General features: G+C 39.5%; 1 protein-coding gene across 7 annotated transcripts in view; it reads left to right on the top strand.

The window, feature by feature from the left end:
• Nucleotides 1–27,648, top strand: part of KDM4C (lysine demethylase 4C) — a 416,591-nt gene that overhangs the window by 363,290 nt on the left and 25,653 nt on the right. For 5 of the 7 annotated variants that reach the window (XM_061425318.1, XM_061425315.1, XM_061425314.1 and 2 more), the window contains exon 19: nt 6,663–6,833. In XM_061425318.1, the coding sequence (XP_061281302.1) occupies nt 6,663–6,833 (171 nt within the window). Of the gene's footprint in view, nt 1–6,662; nt 6,834–10,681; nt 10,829–27,648 lie in introns of all 7 variants that reach the window. The other 2 variants (XR_009737991.1, XR_009737992.1) reach the window with 1 other exon arrangement.

The raw sequence follows: 27,648 nt of genomic DNA, 5'->3' as shown, positions 1-27,648 counted from the left end.
TCCATAACTTCAATCTTCACAGAGATGTCTTCATGGAGTTTCATTTTACTGCTGTATCCACTTATTGACAGTTGTATTTATACAAGCAGCATATATAAACAACATTCTTGTTTTATAAGGCTGTTGTTAAAAGGTTGAGTGCTGAGCCTTTAAATAGATAAAATCCTTTGAACAGGTTAGTATCAAGAGAAATTTGTCTGTGAGAGCATGAGGGGAAAAATTGAAAATTTCTTTCTAAATTCTAGCTCCAATTTAACGATGCTATCAGTTTTGAGCATAGGCAGAGGTGGATTAGCAGTTTCTGTGACTCTGTCCACAATGGAAATCACATTACCTTTGGGGGAGAGATCTCAAAATATTACTTATGCCCATTGCATCTTTGAAATTAATAGTTGTTATTAGACATGCCACTAGGTCTTAGTATTTAATACATTGTTAAAGAAGTATATATATCACAAATTTGTTTTTTCAGTATCATTTCAGTGTAATTTGGCGGGGGTGGGGGGTGGCTAATCTTGTGTTTTATTTTATGCATTTAAAAATATTATTCTGAGTAGGGATCCATAGGTTCACAAGTTACTGAGGGGGTCCATGGCAGCAAACACTCCATTCTCAGTGGCCTTCTGGGCACATGTATATATAGGGCCTCCTGGCCCCCTTAGGCCTGGTTCAGATGATCAGAAGGCTGTGGTGATAATTATTAAAGAAATACCATTGACTCTTTTTTTTTTCGTGTCCGACTCTTTTATTTTTTTTAACTTTAACTTTACATAATTGTATTAGTTTTGCCAAATATCAAAATGAATCCGCCACAGGTATACATGTGTTCCCCATCCTGAACCTCTTGTATTCTTTTGGCCAAAGCAGGTTAAGTCAGAAGACTAGCTCAGATCTGAGGGTTGGGGAAGTAGACTCCAGCCTTTGGTGGGAGGAGCTGCAAAGTCACATTTCAGAGGATGTGTGCAAACAGGAAGGAGTAAAGGTTTGTGAGCATTTTTGCAATTTGTTGCAGTGTATATATGTGAGTGCATATGCAATTATATGTTCTGCATTTTTCATCTCCAGATAGGCTCCAAATCAAAGTTATTTATTTGACTCTGTGATTTTACTGGGGAGATTAAACAAAGTGTCTCAAATGGTATGTAGAACAGAAGAGGCAGTCAATAAATAAGTTAGAAAAGAACAGAGGAAATGTAACTTCTTTAGGCAATTGCTGGAATTCCTTTCCTGTCACTTCCTGCTTGGTTTTATTTCTCCTCTGATGGCTTTCCACGTGTGTTCCCCTGGTTGATGAGACCAACACATGCACTCGTGATGGGGGAGCACCTGGTTCTGGGCCCCACTTCAGCCTCTCACCAGCTTTGAGATCTTGGAAAAGTCACTCGACCTGTACCTCAGTGACTTCGTCTATTTAATGAGAATTAACAACTACAGAGTTATTGCGAGAGTTTAATTAACTCTTGAGTATGGACATGTGTTGGTAACATATCTGTGTTTTTTGTCCTAGTGACTCTTTGATGCTTTTGTAGAATGTCTATAACAATTTCTTAGTTAACATTTTCTTCTCACATCCCTAGAATTTTGAACTGTTTCTATCTTTTTAAAAAGAGAGGTTGAGGGTTTTTTTTCCCCCCCCCCCAATTAAAGCACTGTTCATTTCTGCATAGTGTATGTTAAAGAAAATTTGACTTTAACAATCTTAGCCTGTGCAGTAGTCTTCAAACACCATAATCTGATGGAGCCCCTTGCATAATGTCCGTCTTCATTGATGAGAAATGACATTAACATCAATAGATTCTTAGGCTTTTCTGACAGGAAGTAATTTTGAGTATGTATAATCAGTTATAGGATATGCTTGTCAATAAATTTTTACTGCAAAAATAAATCAAGTCATATCAAAATAGCATTATGAAAAAAAATCTGTTTTCTTTAATACTTCCCATGAAATGGTCAGTCATGCTTGAGACTTATAAAATTTTTTATTTAGATGAAGGCAGTTTATTTAATTTGTGTGCTGGCCAGCTTTCCAGCTAGCCAATTTGCATAAATTTCATGTCCTAGCAGGAAAAAAAAAATAGTTGTCTAGAATCAACCTTTTCTCTGTCAAGTCTCTATCATTTTTCTTTACCCTTGATTGGCTTCTTCCACTTCCCAGACCCTGTGAATTTCACCATAAACCTTTATTACCACTCCTACCCACACACATGCCTAGCTACCCTAACAAAGAGGAACTTCTTCCTAAAAATCCCCTTTGTTTCTTTTTGCTCTTTTCTGGACAGTGAGTAATTAGAATCAATCTTCTCCCATTTAAAAAATATGTCTGTACCTGTCCTTGTAGATCATTTATTTAGTTTTTTTTTCCTGTCTATTTATTTTTCCATTCATTCATTCATTGTTTATCTGGCAGCAACAGTGTTGCATGCCATGGATAAAAAGACAAATTGGTCCTGGCACTGACCCATGGATTTTTCCCTGTTACAGGAGGGATAGTCAGTGAAAGTGACATTTGACCAGAACCTTAAGAGAGTTGTAAACAAAGGCTTTGAGAGTCTTGAGGGTGGAGGGAGGAGACCACATTATTTATGCCTTCCTTCCTAAGGACCATAGCCATGTGCCCCCTTTTGACAAGAATTAGAGGCTGAGGTGAAGAGCAGAGCAGTGATGATTTAGAGCTGGATTGAGCCTTGTCATGAGAAACCGGGGTTCTGCACTGTCGTGCATGCCGGTTACTGGGGTACTGTAGAGAAGAGTGGTTTATTTACCTGGGGCTAGGGTCTCATATATAGTCTCTTCTTATAATGAAGCCACTTAACAGCTGCTGAGAACTAATTGCTTGTGAGTCTAGACATTTTATGTACTTCATATTATTTTGTAGCAGACCTTTAATGTAAGTATTACTGTTCCTTCTGCAGATGAGCAAACTGAGGCTGATAAAGGTTGTGTAACATCCCTATGATCACATAGTATGAAGCTGACCTTATAATTCAAATCTAAAACATTCTTTCCTTAGAGGGTGAGTTCCAATTTTAATAAAATACGCATGCACAAAGAACCAATATGAGAGTAAAATACACTACATGCCATTCTGACTATGAGTGTTTTTAAGGCCGTTTGACAAAGAGGGACGGCGTTTGAAAAAATACACTGCCAACATAAAGCCCCCTTTGGCCTTAATCCAGGTCACTCAGAGCCACTGTGTTGTGAACTTTGCCTCCTAGAGGCAGTTATACCAGTACAATTTTAGGAAGCATTCATAGGCTTAATTTCAGAGTTCCAGAATTCTACAAACTGTGGCTTCACTCAAATTTATTATTACATCTAAGTTGCTCTCTTGCTTTGAAAGGTTAGATATATTTAAAATGGTTGGACAGAGGAATGAAGTAGGAAACTAGGGAGTTATTTTGGCATATGTAAGGTACTGTGGCCCAGCTGTTAAAGATTTCTACTTCAAACACAGTATGTTTAAATCACTACAGGCTCCTTCCTCTTGTGCTTTGGCAAAACGTTTACACACCTAACTACACCTAAAGTCAGAGAAAAATTTTCCAGCCAACCTAGCAATCAGTAGGGAATGATTTCAAGGAAGAAAAATATCCTTTTATTTGGTTAGGCATGTGAGAAACTAGATGGCAGAGCTCACTCTGCAAAGAGGGGGCCTTTAGGAACACGTCTGGGAGAGTCAGCCTTCAGTCCCAACCATGGACATCTTTGTCTGTAGTTCTGTGCTCCAGGCCCTCATTTCCCACCTGGAGATGCCCCTTCTCCCCTTGGAGTCACACGGACCTGGGTCATGTTTCTTCGGTACTAAAACCTCTCAGTGGCTCCCTTAGGCCCACAGGGAATATCTGGACTCCTTAGAATGGTGTGAGAGCTGCCCTACTTCCCCCTGTCCCCCATAGCCTGACCTTTCAGCCGCAGGCCATTTCCAAACTTCTTTCTCCTGCTTCCCCTCCCATACAAGGCAGGATCTCTTGCAGTTCCCAGAACAGAGTGGGCCATTTCCTGCTTCTAGGCTTTTAATGCCCTTACTGGTTCCCTAATTGTGCCTGTGAGTATGAAGACATGCTAGAATATCATCAGTCTTGAGTCATGCCACCTGTAAGATGACTTCACAGCACAACCTGTGTAGGCCTGTTCCGGGGAGTGGGAATCAAGTCTTAGTGGTTTTGGTTGGAGTCCAGAGCACCAGGGGAGGTGCTTGGTGTCCATTGCAGCATGACTGTTGAAGGAACCAGTGAGTCAGTGACTCTCTGGGCATTTCTTCTCTGGTTTCCAGAAGGAAAAGTTTAAGCATACCACTTTATCTGTTTCCTACAAGGTGTTTTAGCTTTTTTTGAAATTCAAGGAAAAAAGAAGTAAAGGCTCTAATTAAACCAAGATTCTGAATTGATACTTTATTTCCCAATGATGTTAAAAATATCCCTGCCAGAAGACACTGGGTTAATGAATCCTGGCTTTCTGTAGGTTATGGATGACATGTCAGACTACTGTTGGTATCTTGGGGATTATGAGACTGTGCCTTCTAGAGCCCATTTAGCAACGGTGCTGGGCCTTCCCAAATGCTTGATCAGGAGCCCCCTAGTGAGTCAGAGCTTGTGGCATCAAGAGTCAAGTTGATGAATGAGACTTGGAGATAGGGAGTAAAAGGGACTGAGCAGACCTCCTTGTAAGATGGTGACTCCCCTCTGCACCTGGCAGGAATGAGGTTTGTGTAAGTTTCTAACAGGGGAGCAACAGCCTTATTCTGAAAAATAAATTGCAAACAAATAGAAAGCCCCAAATACAGCAAGCTAAAATGTCTGGAGTACTTACCATGAGCCTCGCATTCTGCCAAGCACTTTCCCGAAACATTTATCCTGAAGTCTTCCACTTCATAGCATGGTATATACTCTGAGACCTAGTCCCTGGTTTTCCTTGGTTATATGTATGTGCACGTATACCTGTATGTATGGAAGTGTGTGTGTGTGTGTGTGTGTGTGGATATGTGTACGTGTGTGTATATATATTTATACACATCCATACATTTCTTTGCTCTGACTTCGGAAAGGGTCCAGAAGCAAAGATGCCTTTGTGGTAATCACACCTAAGCACCTGGATCTTATCCTCTAATATCACTGCCCGCAAAAATGAACCACGTTCCTCTGGGAAATGCTAATTCCAGGGCTGAGGCAAAATGATCTTGAGACTCTTATGATGCCAGAAAGGAAGGAACTGCTAAAAAATAAAAGGACGTCTTAAGGGACATAGGAAACAGATTGAAGAGGCTTCTACTGGCCAAATCTGGGATAATCTGAGCACCGAAATAATTGATTATAGTATGAATTATAAACAGTTGTGAAGGAGGAGTTAATAATCCCATACTGATGACGGATGGATATGGGGAGAGTAGGAGGTTTTTGCTTAATAACTGCCAGGTGCCAACCAGTAAATGTGGAGGGAGTACTGGAGCAGGAAAAGTCAGCATATCATCCCCATCATAGTAAAACTGGAGTAAGCAAGATTCATCAATGGATGCTAAATCTAAGCAGAAGTGTGGAGGAGCAGGATATCTGTGTGCTGTTTAAGGCTCTCCCACAGATTGTTTATTAGGTAGAAGGGAAAAGTAGTGATTACAAAGTGGAAAAATTGGACTGCTCTTTGACCGGGATCAAAGTTAATATCACCGTTGAAAGGCAGATAAACATCTGCCTCCAGATGTGGTTTCTTGAGAAGATGACAGCGTTGTCTGTGTGGTATTCTGGCCAGGAATGTATATCAGACTCTAATCATGAGGAAACGTCAGCCAGATGCTCCGTTGAAAAAACAGGGGCAGGGAGAGCTGGATCCTTCAAAAGTATCATGATCATAAAAGACAAAGAAAGGCTGTGGAAATGTTCCAGGTTACAGGGGGTCAAAAGGACTTGGCAGCTAAATGCAGTACCTGACTCGAGACTGGATCCTGTACATAAAGAATGGGGGCACATAAAGATTATTATTCACTCAGTTGACAAAATTGGAATATTTGTCATCAATTAAACGGTGGTATCCATGTTAAATTTATTAAAGTTAGTAACTGTGCTGTGGTTATGTAAAGGAAAATCCTTGTATAAAATACACACTGATGTATTTAGGTATAAAAGCCCATGATTTATGGTTTGGGCATAAATGCATACACACATACAATTTTATACACACACACACACACACACACACACTTTAATATACATATATAGAAGGAAATGGCAACCCATTCCAGTATTCTTGCCTGGAAAACTCCTTGAACAGAGGATCCTGTTGCGCTGCAGTCCATGGGGTCACAAAGAGTCGGACACAACTTACAAACTAAAACAACAACATACACACTTTAATATGTATAAAAATATATGTATATATACACACATATAAGATAGAGAATGTGCAAAAACGTGGGAAATGGTAAAATGTTAAAAATAACAATAAATAACCATAGATGAATCTTGAGTAAAGGGTCAAAGAGTATGTTTATGTTTTTGTTTTCATATTCTTACAACTTTTAAGTTTGAAATTATCCCCCAATAAAAGGTCTAAAAGTTAAAAGTATATATCATGATCATACTAATGATTATCTTCTAAATAAATATTTCTTGTATTTTCTGTCCTCTCTTCTGTTTCTTTTCTCTCCTCTTTCTCTGCTCCATCCTTAGAAATCCAAGGCTGGTGAGAAGGGCATCTCTGTGGGGCAGACGGTCATCACAAAGCATCGGAACACCCGGTACTACAGCTGCAGGGTTATTGCCGTGACGGCGCAGACCTTCTATGAGGTCGTGTTTGATGACGGCTCCTTCAGCAGGGACACCTTCCCTGAGGATATTGTGGTGAGTAAGGCTCTGGGTGCCTGCTCCCCAGCTTGTTTTCTGTGTAACTAAACTAGCTGAACCTCTCAGGAATCTTTATCTTGGTTCTTGGTGTAGCTCATTTCATTTAATATTCAGTTCAGGTGTTCTCTTTCCCCACCACAATCCTTAGAAGTGTTGTTTTCTAGGCGGTTCCTTACCCATCATTATTCTAAATAGTAGGTGAATCTAGACTCATCTTCCCGGATTCTTTTAACTGAATGAGAAATGTATGTGGCCAGAAACAAAATGTGAATTCACCTGTTCTTATCTATTATAGAGTTTGTATATTTGAATTCCTTTATTACTTTTTTTTCTTTATGCTTGGCTGGAGAATATGGCTTTTATTAATCTGACCTGACAGTGACATCTGTAATCTGACAGAAACATCTGTGTATGTTTCATATGGGAATAACAAAAATCACACAAGCAAAAGGCTTTTATTGAGTTTCTTAACTGTGGTCTGAAAGGGGACCCACGCATGCCTGTCTGTCTGTCTCCTTCCTCTGTCCCCTCAGTGAACACCTTGGGTCTTGTTTAGAGGAACTCCGAATGTGTCTTAGGGACTTGATTTTTGGCAGGATGTTTCACAAGAAAAGCAGTTTCAGCAGAAGGTTTTTTGAAACTGAGATCAGGTTTAGTCTTCCAGCCATCTTGTTATCCCTTGTTTATTTACGCAAGTATCCATTTGAGGAGCCAGGCCTCAATAATGTAGTTGTAACTTCTGCTTTGTCCTCAGTTTGCCATCCTTTGCCCTTGTTTGTATTTGGAAAGATGTTACACTTTAAGAGTAATAAGTATGTATTTTGCATAACTGATAATTAAATGCAACCTTTTGAGATTGCTCATAAACATTTCCAGAATTTTGGTCTCCTGGGGCAGAAGAAACATTGATTCAGTCAGCTCTTTGTTAAGCTTACTTCCCTATGCCTTTAAGAGGGACAAGTATGTAAACAAAAGTTACCTTATTTGCAAGATTTCAAAGCAAATAATTTAAAGAAATTAAACATCCCAGGACTTGATCCTACACCCTAAGGGTGAATTGTGTTTTTTTTTTTGCAGAATTCTCCCTGGAGCTTTGCTGTACTGTTGCTCTTCATAAGCAGCAGCCGCTAGGTCACACGCTTGCCTTGCTAGCCTAGGCCCTCCCTTCAAGCGCGCAGTCCCCAGACACAGTATCTGCTGTGTACTAAGCATTGCACTGGGTGCTGGCAAAGATAGTGAAAAAGAAGGTGTGATTCCTTTTCAGTCTGGAGGGATGTGCGCTGGTAAATGGGTGCTTTCTGGACAGCACAGTAAATGTATAGACGAGTCCGAAGCAACTTCCCACCTGCGGGGATCAGGACCCCACAGGGTCAGTAGGGCTGGCACTGATGGAGATGCAGCACGTCAGGTCTGCTTCAGGAGCTTGACACACGGGAGTCATTTCATCCTCACAGTCTTGCGTGCTAGTTAGTACTGTTTTCCACATTTGGCTGCTGAAAAAACTGAGTCACAAAGCAGTAAATAACTTTCTCACAGTGATACGCAGCTAGTGTCAGAAAGAGTGTTCAGTCCAGGAGTTTGGCTCCAGAGCCTCTGTTCTTAACCCCTGGGAAGAAAAAGGACTTTTAAAGTGGGAGAGGGTGAGAGAGGTGCTGAAAACACACAGGCAACTCAAGCCCCTCGGTGCTTGTCAGACCTGCCCAGTTACACGCTTATCTCAGAATCTGCCTCCTTTTGTGCAGGCTGACAATATTGAGCTGGCCAAAGACAGAAAACTTTGCTGGGGAGCCTGCAGGGCATAGAACAAAAGAGTTGTGAGCACTCACCCCCAAACCTGAGCAAATAGTTAGGTCTTTATCCATGATAGTATGTAGTGAATCCTAAATTTCCTTTCACGTCATGAGCCTCCACACACCCAGTCAGTCGTGAGCTTTCTTGGGAAATCTTCAGCTTGTGCGTTGGAAAAGAGTGGCTGTGATCCTGGGAGTGTTCTGAATCCACAAGTCTTTGCTTTGATACCTTTAGCCCCTACTCTCTGTGAACCCAGTCAAGTTTGGTTTGAAGTATTTGTGGGTGTTGTGAGAACAAAAATTTGTGAGGTAGTTCAGAAACACCTTGGCATTTAAATCAACAAGAATAAAAAAGCAGAAATTCTTTATAACTCGGTGAGCTATTACTTAGCATACATGATAAGGGCTTGAGGTTTAGCAGGTGGGATGTGTGTGTACACGTGCGTGTCCCCAGCTCTAGCCTTGGAGGGAGTGGCAGTGCTCACAGCGGTATGAGTTAGCGTAGATTGGAGCAGGGCTGCTGTATGAATTTGCATGAATGATAATTTTTTCAGGGAAAAAGCAACTCATCTTTGAGCAGGTCTTCTCTCTTTGATCTGGCCTTTCCTCCCTTGACAACTCCCCACCACCCTTTCCCATATGGTACATTTTTGGTTATCTGTTCCAGGCCTCTTAGACCAACCAAGTAGGAACATCTTAGTGATGCTATAGTTTCAAGTTATATGCACTTTCTCATAACGTCACTGCCTGTTGGCTGCTGTGGCCTCTTCTGCTTTGTTCTCTGACTGCTGAAAGAGACATCCCCAGATGTCTTTATTTGGTTGCTCCATAGGGAAGGTTTTATTTTTCCTTATAATATGGTATTAGAGTTCTCTGGAGAAACAGACCCTTAAATAAGAGGCTTGTGTGTATTTAATATATTACAAGTAAGTATATGTAATATATATGATTTCTGATAAGGGTATTGGCTCATTTGATTATGGAAGCCAAGAAGTCCCAGGATCTGTAGTCAGCAGACTGGAGACAGGAGAGGCTCAAGACCCAGGAAGAGCATCAAGTCCAAAGTCAGGAGAAAGCTGAGTCCCAGCTCAGAGCCAGTCAGGCAGGAGGAATTCCCCCTTATTTGCAAAAGGGTCAGCCTTTTTGTTCTCTGACTGGATGGGTCCTAGGGAGGATCATTTGCTTTGTCTGTCAATTCAGTCACTAAAGTCATCCAGTAACATCCTCAGAGACTCACCTAGAATAATGTTTGACCAAATACCAAACATGTGGGCACCCATGGGCCCTGCCAAGTTGATGCATAAAATTAAACATCACAAATATGTTGTCCTGGGGTGTTTCAGGAGGTGTCCTTGTGTTGCCGGAAGCTCTGAGTCGGAGGCAGAGTGTGACTTCCTTTTCTGTGAGGCAGCCACATGTTTGGCTGGTTTGCAGAACTCTGCAGACCAACTCCACTAGCTATGTGCTCTGTCTTGGTCATCATCCAGACTCCCAAAAGACAATGTCATGGATTTTCTGAAGCAAGCTTTTTAAATTTAAAGGATTTCTGGGGATTGTTCGGGGTCTGTGTTTCCCACTTACATTAATGAAAGCTGCCTGACTAAATGCCCTTATTGTATGTCAACTAGACTTCAGTTTGCTATGGGGAATTTGATGTTATATTTCAAAACATAATGTGTATAATGCAGTATATTGTAAATATATTCACATATTATTATTCCCATATATGATATTATGTAAATATGTTTATATCACCATTTTTCAGCCCATGTGGATCAATTCTTATGATCATCCCACTTCCACTTTTGCTATCCATCGACATCAGAGCTGTCTTCTGGGAGGTGGGAATCCTGCTTGGTACCCTAATGTGGAGATAATCAGGAGATAAGAAAAATGTGACGAGCTTTGTTTCTATCTCAGCATCTTGCAGATCATGGCAGAGTAGTTATTTGGGTGGAAACATAGTCCATAATCCTCAGAGAAACCTCGTTTTTTATACCTGTGCCACCTGAAACTGGGGATAGAAAATGATTTTCTCTTCTGTTTGTCTGAAAGCTCTCTAATCTGCCCAATGTGCTTATCGAGCGTGAGTGCCACTGGGAAGGCCCTTTCATCAAATGCAACTCAATGTCAGTGTGACTGGCTAGTGAAGAACTAGACTGTCTAACCTGTGGGTACTTGCCAGCTAGAACTGCCATAAAGGTAAAACACAATTTCAGTTTCTTAACTATAAAAATAAAATCTAGAACAACAAGTTTAATTATCCCAAAGTGTTTATTTACATATAAATACAGGGAGGCCTGGAGTGCTGCAATTCATGGGGTCCGCAAAGAGTCAGACATGACTGAGCGTCTGAACTGAACTGAACTGATAGTCCTTTATGAAGCCTGATGCTTTAGTAAAGAAATACATTCCCTTATTTTTTGAATCACTTTATCATCCCTCCAGAAGAGAAACATTTAATGCAGGCTGGTCTATTCATGTTTGAAAATAAATTTACTGTGCATTAAAATACCTTTGTTAGGGTTATGTGACTAGAAGGGAGTGTTTGAAACTGTAGGGAGAAACATTCTTTGAACTACCTGAAAATTTCTTTCCAGACTTAGGTGCTTTATTTCTGTGTTAGCCAGAAAAATGTCCCAAATATTTTGTCTCAACAGTACACCTGCAGAATGTGTGTATCAGTCCCGTTAAACCCAGCATGCAATCTGTAGCTGTCAGGGGAAGTAATAAAAGATGTATTGCTACATGCCTCCATCTGTCAGTCTATGAAATTGCAACACACTTCCTGATGAATTTTTTTTGTCTCCTACTATTTTGATGGGAACGAAAGTTGCCCACGGAAGAGAATTCAATGAGCAAGGCGATTCCAGGGCCCCCTGTTCACCTTTGCTAAAACTTGGGATCCTCTGGCATGCCCGTGATGACGCTAGAATGATGGCTGCTTCCTTTCGTCTGCACTTGGAACTCATTCCAGGGGAGGAGGATGGTGCAGTGTGATCTGGATGGTTTTAGGACCAGCACTTAACATTCACCACTTGGCTTGAGAAGAGAAACAGGACCATTTAGAAATTTGACAGCAAGAGTCCATCACTGAAATTTCCATGAGGACTTGCTACATTTTTCAGCATCCGTTGAAATGTGAAAAAAGTACAAGAACTATACTCTTCGAGATACGAGGGATGGATTGTCATGGCCTTTAGTTTCTGTGGGCTGTACAGTGGAAACCAAAATTCTTAAGCTATTTTTTTTCTCAGTTATAGACAAGTTGCTCAAACTTTCAAGCCTCAGTTTTTTTGTTTCCCCACTAAAAGGAATAATTTATACCTTCTGAGATTATTGAAAGGACTAAATGAGCTAAATGTCTTTTTCCTCCCCCATCTAGTTTATGCTGCCCTTTTCTGGTCTTGATGAAATTTGGTTACAAGATGTATACTTAGAACTTTGTTCCAACTTATTAGGTTAAATGAGTGTCTGTATAGGTGAGAGTTCAGCTTATTTTTTCCACTTGTAAAGCAGTCCTGGTGTCTTTAGACTTTGTAATAAAGAACCTAATTCTTGCATTTATGCATGTATTTTTCAGCATGTTCAAAGTGCTGTTAATATTTATTGGCTTTTCATGACAAACCTTGCTCTAGAGTAAGTTTGTGCTCAGTTCATAGATGTGATACTTGCCAGGTTACAAAACCCTTTTGATTTGTGTGAGCTCCCCAAACTAGGGGTGACAAGAGTCAGGTCCAGAATGCAGGCTGGTCCCCTGCATACCACTGTTTGTTGCCTCCATGCTCTCTGTGACTTAGCATTGCTGTCGTAGAAGACCCTGTACCTAACTGCTCAGGGTTCAGCATCCCAAGTCCCCACTTGGCAAGTGTAGGTGTAGGGGTAACTCTGGATGCTCAGGAGGCAAAGGAATATGTTGGGGTGGGGGAGTGAGAAGCTAAGGAAAAAGTTTTCCTGAAAACTCTGTGCTGTAGGGTCCTGGGAAGTGTTTATTTCCTATTGGCACATAGATTTTAAAGTAACCTGGATTTTTAAGTTAGGTGAAAGGCGTACCCCACCCCAGACCATCTGTGTTATGTGTGCTCCAGACTAATTGTCACCCACCAGTCCTAGTTCTTCTAGAATGAATGGAAATTTGCCAGAAAAGGCTCCAGGGACTTTTATTGGTTTGGATTCTATAGGTGTGGCCCATGGGGCATTTAACTGCTCGAGAGGGATACCCTTGCTTCTCTTTCCTGGCTGTAGAGTTGAGAGTCTGCCAAGTTCCTATTGATTTTTATATCCTTGCCTTTTATACATGTAAAAAAAAATCTGTTATTACCTTGATTTTAATCAACAGTTTAAAACTTACTTTTTTTAAGCCTTCAAATTCAGCTTACAAATTATCTTATTTATGCATATAATGATTTTTTTGTATAAACATTTAGAACAAAGTCATTTGTTTCTTGATTAATATTTTATAATGTATAAATGAACCGATCAAATTCTTACCACTTTACATTTAAGTAATCAAATTTCCTTGTACATCTTGACTATGTTTATAGATTTAATATATAAAGTTCTCACAAATCTTATAATTTTTTAAAATCACTCAATGCCCATAATGCTGATAAATCTAACATTAATTTAGTAGTTCAAATTCTATTTCAAAAAGCAAACAACACATACAGCAGTACAATATTTACAAAACATTTTACTGTGCCTTTATAGAAATACAATTTACATTGGGTAATCTATTAAATATAATATGTATTTAAATACATTTTAATTGATATATAAGTAAATAGAATTCTCTACCCACCAAGAGGGAATAATATTAGTATATTGGCTAGAAGTTGACTAAGAAAAACTAAAGAACCTCAAGGCCATTCAGAGGCATAGAGTCTGGTTATATCTTTGAAGACTAAACCTGCAGTTGCTGGCTGGGGCTTCTAAGTAAGTTCAGCTTTCATCTGATTCTTCAACTCTAAATTGTGTGCTCTTCACTGAGGCTCTGATTAGTTTCATAAGTTTCATGAACTGTCTCAAGTTGGTGCAGGTGGGTACTTAGCAATCCCTAGAATTTTATTCTGTTGTGTAATTCTTGGGTGGCTTTTTGCCTTAAAGCCAGGGCATACTAATGAAATGTTGAAGTCCTTATTTGTGCTGGACTCCCTTTGTCTTTGATAAATTGTATGCATCTCTACCCTTGATTCTATAGCCATCATACTGACAGTGTCCATTTAGCACTGGTGAACCTCTGAAGAAAAGCATGTCATTGCCTGATACTCCACTCAAGAGATTGACAAGGTGTCTTCAGGGCAACTAGTTAATTATATTTTTCTTCAAATACATACCTCCTTCACTTGGTGGTATTTCTCTTTTGGCAATATCTCAAGGTGACTGGTTTGAAGAACTTCTCCCCAGGAGACAATTTTTGGTGTTTCTTTCCCATCATTGTCTTTCCAAGGGAACTTAAAGGTATATAGCATCTCATCTTCACTCTAACAAAATCACAATAACTACCTTGAACTTGAGGGCACTGTTATTAATTTCCAGGACTTTATCATCTCTTCTCAATGGGCTTCCCAGGTCGTGCTAGTGGTAAAGAACCCTCCTGCCAGTACAGGAGACATGAGAAACACAGAGTCAATCCCTGGATCGGGAAGATCTCCTGAAGAAGGAAATGGCAACCCACTCCAGTATTCTTGCCTGGAGAATCCCATGGACAGAGGAGCCTGGCTGGCTACAGTCCATAGGGTTACAAAGAGTCGGACACAACTGAAGCAACTTAGCACATCACATCTCAATTCAGGGTTTAACCCCAAGAGTGGCATGATCCAAATCTATCCATGTTTGGGAATATCCAATCATATCATTCTTTTTGACCTATATATTCAGTGCTATTCTAGGTACCATAGGGGATTCAGGATGTATAAGCATAGGTGAAGAAGTGATTCTGGGTATTTTGGAGGCAAAATAAAGTACCCAAGTGGATTTGAAACACTAAAAAAAAATTGTTATCAGAAACATTCTATACCATGGGATTCTGGGAAGCTCATGGATTTTTTCAAGTTTTTAAAAAATTTTATTGAAGTATAGGTGACTTAAAATGTGGTATTGATTCCTGCTGTACAGCAAAATGATTCAATAGATAGATAGATAGACACATAGATATACATTCTTTTATATACGTTTTCCATTACTGTTTATCACAGGATACAGTTCCCTGTGATATACAATAGGACCTTGTTGTTTATCCATTCTATTTATAATAGTTTGCGTCTGCTAATCCCTAACTTCCAATCCATCTGTTCCACACTTGCTTCCCTCTTAGCAACCGTAAGTCTATTCTCTATTTCTTCAAGTCCATTTCTATTGTATAAATAAGTTAATTTGTGTCATATTTTAGATTCCACATATGCTTGATATCAAATGGCATTTGTCTTTCTTTCTGACTTAACTTCACTTAGTATAATAATCTCTGGGTTCATCCATGTTGCTACAAGTGGCATTATTTCCTTCTTTTTTATGGCTGAGTAGTGTTGAATTATATGTATATTGCATCTTCTTTTTCCATTCATCTATTAATGTACATTTAGATTATTTCCATGCCTTGACTAATAATAGTGCTGCTATGAACATAGGGGTGTATGCATCTTTTTGAATTATAGTTTTGTTTTTTCAGTTTTTAGAGGAATTTCCATACTGTTTTCCATAGTGACTTCACCAGTTTACACTCCCACCAACAGCATAGGAGGGTTCCCTTTTTTCTATACTCTCTCCAACATTTGTTATTTGTAGATTTTTAAATGATGGCCCTTCTAACTGCTATGAAGTGATACCTTGTTATAGTTTAGATTTGCATTTCTCTACTTATTAGCAAAGATGAGCATCTTTTCATGTGCCTATAGGCCACCTGATGTTGTCTTTGGAGAAATGTCTACTTAGATCTTATGCACATTTTTTGATTGAGTTGTTTCTTTTTTTGATATTAAATTGTATAAGCTGTTTGTATATTTGGAAATTAAGCCTTGTTGGTCATATCATTTACAGATTTTTCTCCCAGTCCGTAGGTTGTTTTTTCATTTTTATTATAGTTTCCTTTGTCATGCAAAAGCTAATAAGTTTGATTGTGTCCCATTAGTTTATTTTTTCTTTTATTTTTGTTGCCTTGGGAGACAGGCCTAAAAAAACATTGCTTTGATTTATGTCAGAGAATGTTTTGCCTGTGTTCCCTTCTGGGATTTTTATGGTGTCCTCTTTTATATTTAAGTCTTTAAGCCATTTTGAGCTTGTTTTTGTGTATGATGTGAAGGTGTGTTCTCATTTCATTGATTCACATGGGACTCTGCAACTTATGACTCCATGCACTGTAGCCCACCAGGCTCCTTTATCCCTGGAATTTTCCAGTCAAGAGTACTGGAATGGGTTGCCATTTCCTGCTCCAGGGGATATTCCTGACCTAGGGATCAAACCTGCATCTTTTGAATCTCCAGCATTGACAGGCAGGGTCTTTACCAGCTGAGCCCCCAGGAGAGCCCTAACTTACCCAACACCACTTGCTAAAGAGACTATCTTTTGTTGATTGTATATTCTTGCCTCCTTTGTCAAAAATTAATTGATTATAGATGTTTGGGTTTATTTCTGGGCTCTCTGATCTTTTCCACTGATCCATATGTCCGTTTATGTGCCAATACCCCACTGTTGATTACTGTAGCTTTGTAGTAATCTCTGAAGTTTGGGACGGTTATGCCTCTTGCTTTCTTTTTCCTCAAGATTTCTTTGACAATTCTAGGTCTTTTATGGTTCCCTATGAGTCAGTCTCAAAAATGACAGTATGATCTCTGTTCATTTCCAAGGCAAACCATTCAGTATCATGGTAATCCAAGTTTATGCTCTGACCCGTAATGCTGAAGAAGCTGAAGTTGAACAGTTCTATGAAGACCTACATGATCTTTTATAACTAACACCCAAAAAAGATGTCGTTTTCATTATAGGAGACTGGAATGCAAAAGTAGGAAGTCAAGAAATACCTGGAGTAATAGGCAAATTTGGTCTTGGAGTACAGAATAAAGCAGGGTAAAGGCTAATAGAGTTTTGCCAAGAGAACACACTGGTCATAGAGCAAACACCCTCTATCAACAACACAAGAGAAGACTCTACACATGGACATCACCAGATGATCAACACCGAAATCAGATTGATTATATTCTTTGCAGCCAAAGATGGAGAAGCTCTATACAGTCAGCAAAAACAAGACCAGGAGCTGACTGTGGCTCAGATCATGAACTCCTTATTGCCAAATTCAGACTGAAATTGAAGAAAGTAGGGAAAACTACTAGACCATTCAGGTATGACCTAAATCAAATCCCTTATGATTATACAGTGGAAGTGAGAAATAGATTCAAGGGATTTGATCTGATAGACAGAGTGTCTGATGACCTATGGACGGAGGTTCATGACATTGTACAGGAGACAGGGATCAACACCAGCCCCAAGAAAAAGAAATGCAAAAAAGCAAAATGGCTGTCTGAGGAGGCCTTACAAATGGCTGTGAAAAGAAGAGAAGCGAAAAGCAAAGGAGAAAAGGAAAGAGATACCCATTTGAATGCATAGTTCCAAAGAATAGCCAGGAGAGATAAGAAAGCCTTCCTCAGTGAACAATGCAAAGAAATAGAGGAAAACAATAAATAGGAAAAACTAGAGATCTCTTCAAGAAAATCAGAGATACCAAGGGAACATTTCATGCAAAGATGGGCTCAATAAAGGACAGAAGTGGTATGGACCTAACAGAAGCAGAAGATATTAAGAAGAGGTGGCAAGAATACACAGAAGAAGTATACAAAAAAGATCTTCACAACCCAAATAATCACGATGGCATGATCACTCACCTAGAGCCAGACATCCTGGAGGGCAAAGTCAAGTGGGCCGTAGGAAGTATCACTATGAACAAAGCTAGTGGAGGTGATGGAATTCCAGTTGAGCTATTTCAAACCCTAAAAGATGATGCTGTGAAAGTGCTGCACTCAATATGCCAGCAAATTTGGAAAACTCAGCAGTGGCCATAGGACTGGAAAAGGTCAGTTTAAATTCCAATCCCAAAGAAAGGCAATGCCAAAGAATGCTCAAACTACCACACAATTGCACTCATCTCACACGCAAGTAAAGTAATGCTCAAAATTCTCCAAGCCAGGCTTCAGCTATACGTGAACTGTGAACTTCCTGATGTTCAAGCTGGTTTTAGAAAAGGCAGAGGAACCAGAGATCAAATGCCCAACATTCGCTGGATCATCAAAAAGCAAGAGAGTTCCAGAAAAACATGTATTTCTTCTTTATTGACTATGCCAAAGCCTTTGACTGTGTGGATCACAATAAACTGTGGAAAATTCTGAAAGAGATGGGAATACCAGACCACCTGACCTGCCTCTTGAGAAACCTGTATGCAGGTCAGGAAGCAACAGTTAGAACTGGACATGGAACAATAGACTGGTTCCAAATAGAAAAAGGAGTACGTCAAGGCTGTATATTGTCACCCTGCTTATTTACCTTATATGCAGAGTACATCATGAGAAATGCTGGGCTGGAGGAAGCACAAGCTAGAATCAAGATTGCCGGGAGAAATATCAATAACCTCAGATATGCAGATGACACCACCCTTATGGCAGAAAGTGAAGAAGAACTAAAGAGCCTCTTGATGAAAGTGAAAGAGGAGAGTGAAAAAGTTGGCTTAAAGCTCAACATTCAGAAAACTAAGATCATGGCATCTGGTCCCATCACTTCATGGCAAATAGATGGGGAAACGGTGGCTGACACTTTTGGGCTCCAAAATCACTGCAGATGGTGATTGCAGCCATGAAATTAAAGGACGCTTACTCCTTGGAAGGAAAGGTATGACCAACCTGTAGACAGCATATTAAAAAGCAGAGATATTACTTTGTCCACAAAGATCTGTCTAGTCAAGGCTATGGTTTTCCCAGTAGGTCATGTATAGATGTGAGAGTTGGGCTGTATAGAAAGCTGAGTGCTGAAGAATTGATGCTTTTGAACTGTGGTGTTGGAAAAGACTTGAGAGACCCTTGGACTGCAAGAAGATCTAACTAGTCCATCCTAAAGGAAATCAGTCCTGGGTGTGTATTGGAAGGACTGATGTTGAAGCTGAAACGCCAGTACTGTGGCTACCTGATGTAAAGAGCTGACTCATTTGAAAAGACCCTGATGTTGGGAAAGATTGAAGGCAGGAGGAGAAGGGGACGACAGAGGATGAGATGGTTAGAAGGCATCACCGACTCAATGAACATGAGTTTGAGTGAACTCTGTGAGTTGGGGATAGACAGGGAGGCCTGGCATTCTGCAGTTCATGGAGTCACAAAGAGTCGGACACGAGGAGTGACTGAACTTAAACTTATAAGTCAACATTTTTTTTTCTAGTTCTGTGAAAAATATGGATAATTTGATAGGGATTGCATGAACTCTGCATTGCTTTGGGTAGCATGACCATTTTAACAATATTATTTCTTCCAATCCAAGAGCATAGGATATCTTTTCATTGTTTGGAATCATCTTCAGTTTCTGTTACTAATATTTTGTAGTTCTCAGTATATGTCTTTCATCTCCTTAATCAAGTTTATTCCTAAGTATTTCAGTTTTTTTGGATGTTATTTTTAAAGGGATTTTTTAAATCATTCCCTTTCTGATATTTCATTGTTAAAGAAATGCAACTGATTTCTATATGTTAATCTTATATCCTGCTTCCTTGATGAATTCGTTTCTCAGTTTTAGTAGTTTTTGTGTGGAATCTTTAGGGTTTTCTATATTTAGTATCATGTTCTGCATATAATGAAAATTTTACCTCTTGGGAAGCTCTTGGATTTCCAAGTCAAGTGGCCACAGAGACATTACAGTGTTAGAGACCAAGTTGATGAACAGACACCTCTTGTTGTGAGGCTACCTCAGCTTTGGGAATTCACGTCCCGTCCCAGCCCATTTGTGTTATATTTTCATCACTGATGCTCCTTATATCCTCTCAACCTAACTAGGAGCTGATGTGAAAGATGTTATAAGAAAATTCTCAGTGAAGGTTATTGAATGCAAGTTCAGAAATGGAAGTAATTGATGATGGATCAGAGATTGAAGGAAGTCACATCAGGGGAAGAGAGATAAGCTGGTTTACTGACTTGTAAAAGTTGTTTGTGAATTTTAGGTACAAGTCCTTTCCTGGATATTTAGCATTTTTTTCTCTCAGTCTGAATAATATTCCACAGTATGACTATAACACTTTGTTTAGCCATTTGCCAGTTGATGGTTGTAAATCCAGTTGATTAGTATATCTAGTTTGGGACTGTTACAAATAATGCTTCTATGAACGTTGCTTTTAAGTTTTTGTGTAGACATGTGTTTTTATTTCTTTGGGATAAACATCTAGGAGTGAGATTACTGAGTTATATGGTAAATATATGATTGGCTTTTTGTAAAGCCAGTCTACCAAACTGTTTTCCGAGACGACTGTACCATTTTGCATTGGTACATTGTATTGTCAGTCTTTTAGATAATAACCATCCTTGTGGGTGTGTGGTAGTATCTCAGTATGATTTTAATTTTTATTTCTTTGATGACTAGTGATTTTCAGCATCTTTTCAAGTGCTTATTAGCTAATCATACATTACTTTTGTTGAAAAGCCTATTCAGGTATTTTACTTACTTTTTAAATTGTGTATCAAGTGTTTAAAATATTCTGTGTTTGAATTCTTTGTCAGATATATGATTTACAAATATTTTCTCCTGAGTTTATATCTCGTCCTCACTTTATTAATACTGTTTGAAGAACAGAAGTTTTAAATTTTAATGAAGCTTCTTGTATCAATTTGTTCTTTATGGATCATCTCTTATTGTCATATTTTAAGAAGTCTTTGCTGAACTCAAGGCCACAGAGATTTTTCTCTTACGTTGTCTTCTGGAAGTTTTGTAGTTTTAGGTCTTAAATTTAAAGCTATGATCCATTTTGTGTTAATTTTTGTTTGTAGTGTGGGGTCAGAGTCCAAGTTCTGTAAAATGAAAACCATACAACCTAACTTAATGAATTAGTTGTAAGGGTTAATTGAGAGAATGTTTATAATCATCATAGTGTGGTACCTGACATGCAGTAGATGCTCAAAGAAGCATTGTTTTTCTCTTTTACTTTTTTCAAAATTGCACAACAGAAGGGAAAATTAGTTTTTTGTTTTTTTTTTAATATTTAGAACTTCTAAAGCCACATGGGTGGCACATTTGCACATCTACTTAATGTCAGGAATATTTTGGAAATATTGTATTGAATAAATTCAAAAATTTAGTTTCAAGATAATTTCTGTACCTGTAGGAAAAGAAAAGCAGAAAGAACTAGATAAAAGAGTGGTTCCATCTGCAAGGACAGCTGAAATATGGTTAATATGCTTAGATCTAAGAAAATACTTGACATGCTTTAGATTAGTCCAAGATCATACTTCAAACCAGGACATGTTTTATTTTTCCAAAGAAAGAAGGAAGGAAGGAAGGTAAAAAATGAAGGATTTTTTTTTTTTTAGTAATAAAAGGGAAATTAATGAAGAAGTGGTTACTTAAAGAAGAAATTAAACTCCAGATTTTCCATCTTAACTTGAACTTGTTTGTCATAAGGCTTATCTCAGTTGATATATGATACCATTAACCTCTGAGCTTCTTGAAAACAAGGACCATGTCTGTTTGAGTTACTGTTATGTACCTAGTTCTCAGTACAGAGTCTGGTTTATAGCAAGTGGTTAATAAATAGTTGTTGAATTAAAGAGTAGATAAATTAATAATCATCACATATTCAAGTATTAAATTTGTTATTTTAAGTCATACCTTAGACAATTAATATCTTATTTTAAAATCCACAGTCAATATCAAGAATTGTTTTAAATTTCAAGTTCAAATTCATACTGTTAAGTTTCGTGTCCTTTCCAGGTAAAGAACATCTATCCTTAGAGCAGGGCTGTGCTTTGGCACTAGTTCCTGGGAAAACCCAAGCCTTCAGTGTTTGGTTTAAAGATTTCTTTAAAGAAGAAGGTCTCTAGCCCTGGAAAAATCGGAAACCACTGGTTCAGATGAAGTGAATTGTTATGTACTGTTACAGTGCCATCAGAGTGAGGAATCTGTCATGAAGAGAGGGCTGAGGGACCCATGGCATCAGTGCAGCTGCTGGTACCTATGTGTGCTTGAGAGCAGGACTGCTGGGAAAAGTCAGCAATGGTCTGAGCAGGCTCCAACCATGAATGCTTGCTTCCAGACTGTGAATATCAGTGATATCATTTTTAAATCTCAGATTACAGCTGAATCAACCTCCGTTTAAGTGAAAATATGAACATAGTGGAAATTCTTTATTCCTTTTAATAAACACATGGCCAGAGGTCACATCATAGCATCAGAACGTCAGTGTTCACTGTTGACTCTTCATGAAAATGGCCCACTCGCTGCCTTGATTGCGTGGTTCCAAACTTTTAAATCTTTGCTCCCACTGCATTTTGATCTCAAACCTAGATACTGTAACCCTGAGTGTGGTATAATCATGCATATTTCATAAGCACCTTAAATTTTCCAGAGTTGACTCTTCCTGTAACACATTTGTAAGCACAATGTTCTTCATGTAGTTTCTGAAATATATAGCTAACACAGAGAGCTTCCTGAGACAAGTAGTCATCAGGGAGCTGCCTGTTTACAAGCCTTTTTACATTATCTCTCACCTCTATCCAACCCCAGGTGCAGACACACTGGGACATAACACATAAATTGGTGACACATCCCAGAAGATATTGGGCTCATAAATCAACAGAGTTTATGTTCCTGTTTGACCATGGGGTTTAAATTATTTTGGTCACAGAGTGAACTTAGATTATTGTCTGATAAGTATATCCAGAAGAAGTCAGTACTGTCTATTTATTCATAGACTAGCACTGCCTTCATTTTATTATTTCCTTTTCATACTTTGTTTGAAAGCAGTTAGCTGATTTTCATGGGTGAGAGAGAACCAGTAATAAATCTTGCTTTTGTTTCATTAAATGAATTATATTTTGAGGTCAGGCTGTGTGCGTAAAGGGAGAAGACGAAATGTGGAGAGAGAATAGAGAGTTGCGATTTTTCTTTCTATTTCTAATCTTTCCCAGAGTCAGAAAAGGTTCTCTGCTAAGAAGTGAGTAAAAAACCTGGCAGCTGTGACCTGCTGTAGTCTTTGTTGGTTGTATGTGTTTCTGCAGATACCTGCCTTGCACCATCTGATTTCTTAGCTTCTGTGAAATGGAAGATGTTATGTTTGCATGTCTTCTATGCTTAGATATTTGATCCAGTACCATTAAACATAAAGAATATTTTAACTTTTTCTAAATGTTATAATGGTGCAATATGTTGAATAATGTTTTATACATGGCTTTTCAGATCCAAGTAGGGTTTCCCACTACTTGGAAAGTTTCATAATTGATGCTGCTATGATCCGTGCCTGAAAAAGATGCCTTTTGCAAACTAATGGCTAACAACTCAGCTAAAATGGAAGAGTAAAATTACATGTATTTCCAGTAGTATAGGTATCAGATTATACTTATGTTATTGTTTTTAAAACAAGCCTGATATTTACCATTTTTAGCCTTTCATTAAAAATCATCTGACTGAATGATTCGAGGGAATAATAGATAACACTGAATCTTCTAAAGCGGTTTATCTGATTTATACCATAAAAATAGTGACTAGCTCAAAACATATCAGGCTGTGCTCATTGCATTCTAGGCAGCCAATATCTGAAGCCCTTTTAAAATAGAGACTATAAGAGAACTGGTATGAAATTTAATATTTTATTTACAGTTTTAAAGTGTATTTCAATATTAGTGAAACGCCTTTCCTATATTTATGCTAAAACTCTGCCTTGTGTCATGACGAGTTATGTTTCTGCAGGGTTTTGTTTGTGTTTTTGTTTTTGTTTGCAGGAAGTTGGAAGGACAAACATCTAACTGGTATCTGAGAGTAGGCAGCGGGTTCCCTGCAGGAGAAGTCTAATGAGGCTGAGAAGCAGTGTGTGTATGATGCACAAATCCTCTTTCTTCTTCAAGAGTGAGAATCTCAGATCAGTGTGAAGGCTGAGGAAGCCTTCCTCTTGTAGAAAAAGGAACCCCTACAGAGCCAGACCTTTAATAAGCCACGTCTGGGTCCCTGCATGGGTGATTTATGGATTCTTCAGCCAAGGGATATCTTACATTTCAATAAGTGGAGTCTCACTAAAAATGTTGCTTCCTGTGAGTCCCTGCTACATGCCAGGCATTGTGCTGGGCCCTGGAAATATGATCATGAGAAATAAAATTGAAATGGTTTTTGCTCTCATAGAATTTATAATCTAGTGGGAAAGCGTAACATCTGACTGTCACACTAATAAAAATGTACTTCAAATTGAGATAAGTCCTGGAGTGATAGAAATGTAATCCTCTAAGAACAGGTAACAACAAAAACCTTCTTTAGAGATGTGATCAATGTGACCTGAGCTGAGATCTACAGGATGCATTACTGTGGCAGAGGATGGTGTCCCAGAAAAGCATGCACAAAGGCTGTTGCTGGCAGGAAGGAGCAACCTGCTCAGGTTGCTGAAAGAAGGCGGGATGCGTCTGCTAGGGGAGGCAGATGGGAGGTCTGGAGAAGAAAGAAAGGGGCAGATGAGGCTACACCTTGAAGACCGTCTTATAGGGTTAGATCTTTATTCCAAGAGCAGGGAGAAGCCACTGATGGTCCCAAGGAGAAGTCAACAGGAGAAAATTTGTTACGAAGCATTTTGTTTGGCTGTGGTGGAGAGGATGAATTGGGGAATAGGCTACGGTGTATACTGGGGGACCAGTTTGGAGAGCACAGCAGCGGATCAGGGCAGAAGTGATACGATTTGAACTAGGGAGCAGTGGAAGGATCTAAAATACATTTAGGAGGTGAAATCGAGAGGAGTCAGTGGTAGACCCATCCTGGGGCTGAGGAAGAAAGAGGTGTCAAGATGACAGCATGCCTTGCAGGATTCAGCTCACTCAGCCGAGTGGAAGGAAGCCCAAGTTTCAGGAACAAGATTATTAGTCTACCGTTGGCTGTACTGAGGTTTCCTCTCTTCTTCCCCACTTTTCCCACCTTGAGCAGTCAACTGCATTTACAGCCATCCCAGGGCTGCAAAGCATAGGATTGCTTTGTTTTGTTTCATCTCCTGCAGAGCTGAAGAGACACTGAAAGACTCCATGTCACAGTGTAAAACAGATATCACATATTTCAGAAATGGCATAGACTTTCACTTCATTTTCATCTCTAAGTGGACATATCACAACATACACGCTATTAGCTAACTCTAACCCATTTGATAAAATAGTATTTGACCAAGTAATTCTTCCGTGTGACGGTATGGCCCCCCAAATTGGTGAGTCCTATTTCTTTGGAAGGAATGATGCTAAAGCTGAAACTCCAGTACTTTGGCCACCTCATGTAAAGAGTTGACTCATTGGAAAAGACTCTGATGCTGGGAGGGATTGAGGGCAGGAGGAGAAGGGGACGACAGAGGATGAGATGGCTGGATGGCATCACTGACTCGATGGACGTGAGTCTGAGTGAACTCCAGGAGTTGGTGATGGACAGGGAGGCCTGGCGTGCTGCGATTCATGGGGTCGCAAAGAGTCGGACACGACTGAGCGACTGATGTGATCTGATCTGATCTGATTCACCTTTTATGGGCTTCCATCTTGACACACATTTAAATGGAGCATCATTGCCCATCTGTAGTCTGCCTTACTCTACAGCTCATCCTAACTTTCCTTACTCCAAGTTCTCCTCAGCACTCATTTCCATGACTTGACCCATACTCCCCATCCCTCTGCCAACGGCCCCAGCCCCATTTCTGTACACATAGCCTGCAGGCTCCCCTCTGGGACTTTTACTTCCCTCCTTCTTCCATGTTCCCTCCCCAGGGCTTTTTCAGTGAGGCCTCTGGGAATCCGAGTTCTCACTTTCTGAAGGAGGTGGATCTTCCATGTTCTGAGCATCCTCACTTTTGAGATTTATGCTGCTGCTGCTAAGTCGCTTCAGTCGTGTTCTACTCTATGTGACCCCATAGACGGCAGCCCGCCAGGCTCCACCATCTCTGGGATTCTCCAGGCAAGAACACTGGAGTGGGTTGCTATTTCCTTCTCTAATGCATGAAAGTGAAAAGTGAAAGTGAAGTCACTCAGTCGTGTCCGACTCTTTAGAACCCCATGGACTGCAGCCTACCAGGCTCCTCTGTCCATGGGATTTTCCAGGCAAGGGTACTGGAGTGGGTTGCCTTGCCTTCTCCGTTTGAGATTTATATACCATTCTTAAAGGGAAAGGATCAATGACTTACTTTGGTACACGAAATGTTGCGCTTAGCAGTAGTAATAAGAAAGCAAAGATTTAACCATCACGTGTGCCCAGTGTTTTGCCTTATATTCCCATGGTTGGCTAAACTTCAAGAAATATAGGTGGACATGAGATGAACGGTACAAGTCTCTGTAGCAGTGTCCATTTGAGTGCAGTCCCTCCTGCTGCTTATGTATCCTCCCAGGGTTTTAAAAGTGCATACACAATCCTTACGTGTGTGTATGAGCATGTAGATCTTTATTCAAATGCATCTGGCATCATACTGACTTGATAGAAGCTAGGACTCGCATCCTAGCTTTACTGTTAGGTAGTTATTGCTGATTGGTAGTTACGATGGACATTTAAAACCAGCTGCTGGCAAAGCCATCTCCTTTTACCCCTTATCTTCCTCTGTCTTCATTGCTCTTTTTCTGTAGTATCATCCCTGAGGTCTTTTTTCTTCCTTCTTAGTTTAACCTATAAAAGCCAGGTTCAGCTGTTCTGGCTCCAGCATCACCTCCACTGATCCCCCTTTACAGATGCCCGTGTATCCTGGGAGTCTCCTTTTGGCATGTTTTTGGTTCACAGTTGCCAGTATATGCCAGTCTACATCAATTCAAAACTGTGGGTGTCTGTTTCAAGGAAAGTAACTGAGGATGCTAACATAACCTTGTTTTTTGGAGAGAGATGGGAAAAAAAACCATATCATAATTGAAATATTAATTGGCTGACTGCTTAGTTTTCATTAAGCAAGTCAGATATTAGCAAAAATCAGGCTTCAAATAAAGATTAATATCCAGCATGAAAAGAGCAGAGAGGTTCCTACTTCAAATGTTCATTAACTAGCAGAAAAAGGGCACAACATAATCCTCAGTGTAATTCTGAACCAGGCATTCCAGGCTTGAGTGTGATCAGTAAAAGCTAAATTCACTGCCCTCCTCTAATGTGTTTTTAAGCCTTTGGATTAAAAGCTCTGGTTCTGATGAGCCTGACAATAGCATGTTATCTATATATCATTTTTATTTTTTTCCTGGAACCTACAAACTGCAAAATTCTCCTTAATTTCACATTGAGATTCTTCTGATTTGACAGTCTTTTGACAACATAAGCATCATTTGGGGAATTTCTGAAATCTCTGACTTTAAGGGTAACAGTGTTGAGTAGATCGATTGATTCATTATCCTCTCCTCAACCATCTTATTTATCTGTCTACAATTTGTGACAGACTGGCCTCTGTGGAAATAGGCTGGTAGTAATCACACACGTCCTGTTCTTCGTAAGACAGTCTGTTATGAACGTGATTGTGTAAGTTTATGCATTTGCATTAAATCTGAGAAGGACAGGTTAAATTAACAGACATTGAAGCAGTAGGTTCCATGGGAAACTTTTATAGAATGAGTTGTTCATATTGTATCGCTATGTTCAGGCATATTTGCAACTTGGAGGAAATTCTGGATTACTTCATTTGTACACATATACATTTTAGTATTCTTCTCGTTCTGAATTTAACATAATACAGGCTGACATTTTTTGACAAATCATATTCTCACAAATCCTTAAGTTTGTCTTCACTCCTTCCTGGTTATCCTTTTAAATCCTCTGTTTAAAATCCTCCCCAGGTGTTACTCATTTGCTCAAAATCTTGGACAACTGAGCTATGAAATGCAAGG

This window comes from Bos javanicus, chromosome 8 (genome assembly GCF_032452875.1).
Source record: "Bos javanicus breed banteng chromosome 8, ARS-OSU_banteng_1.0, whole genome shotgun sequence".
NCBI classification, from domain to species: domain Eukaryota; kingdom Metazoa; phylum Chordata; class Mammalia; order Artiodactyla; family Bovidae; genus Bos; species Bos javanicus.
Note: the sequence above shows the minus strand (reverse complement) of the source record. Positions and strands in the feature narration are given on the sequence as shown.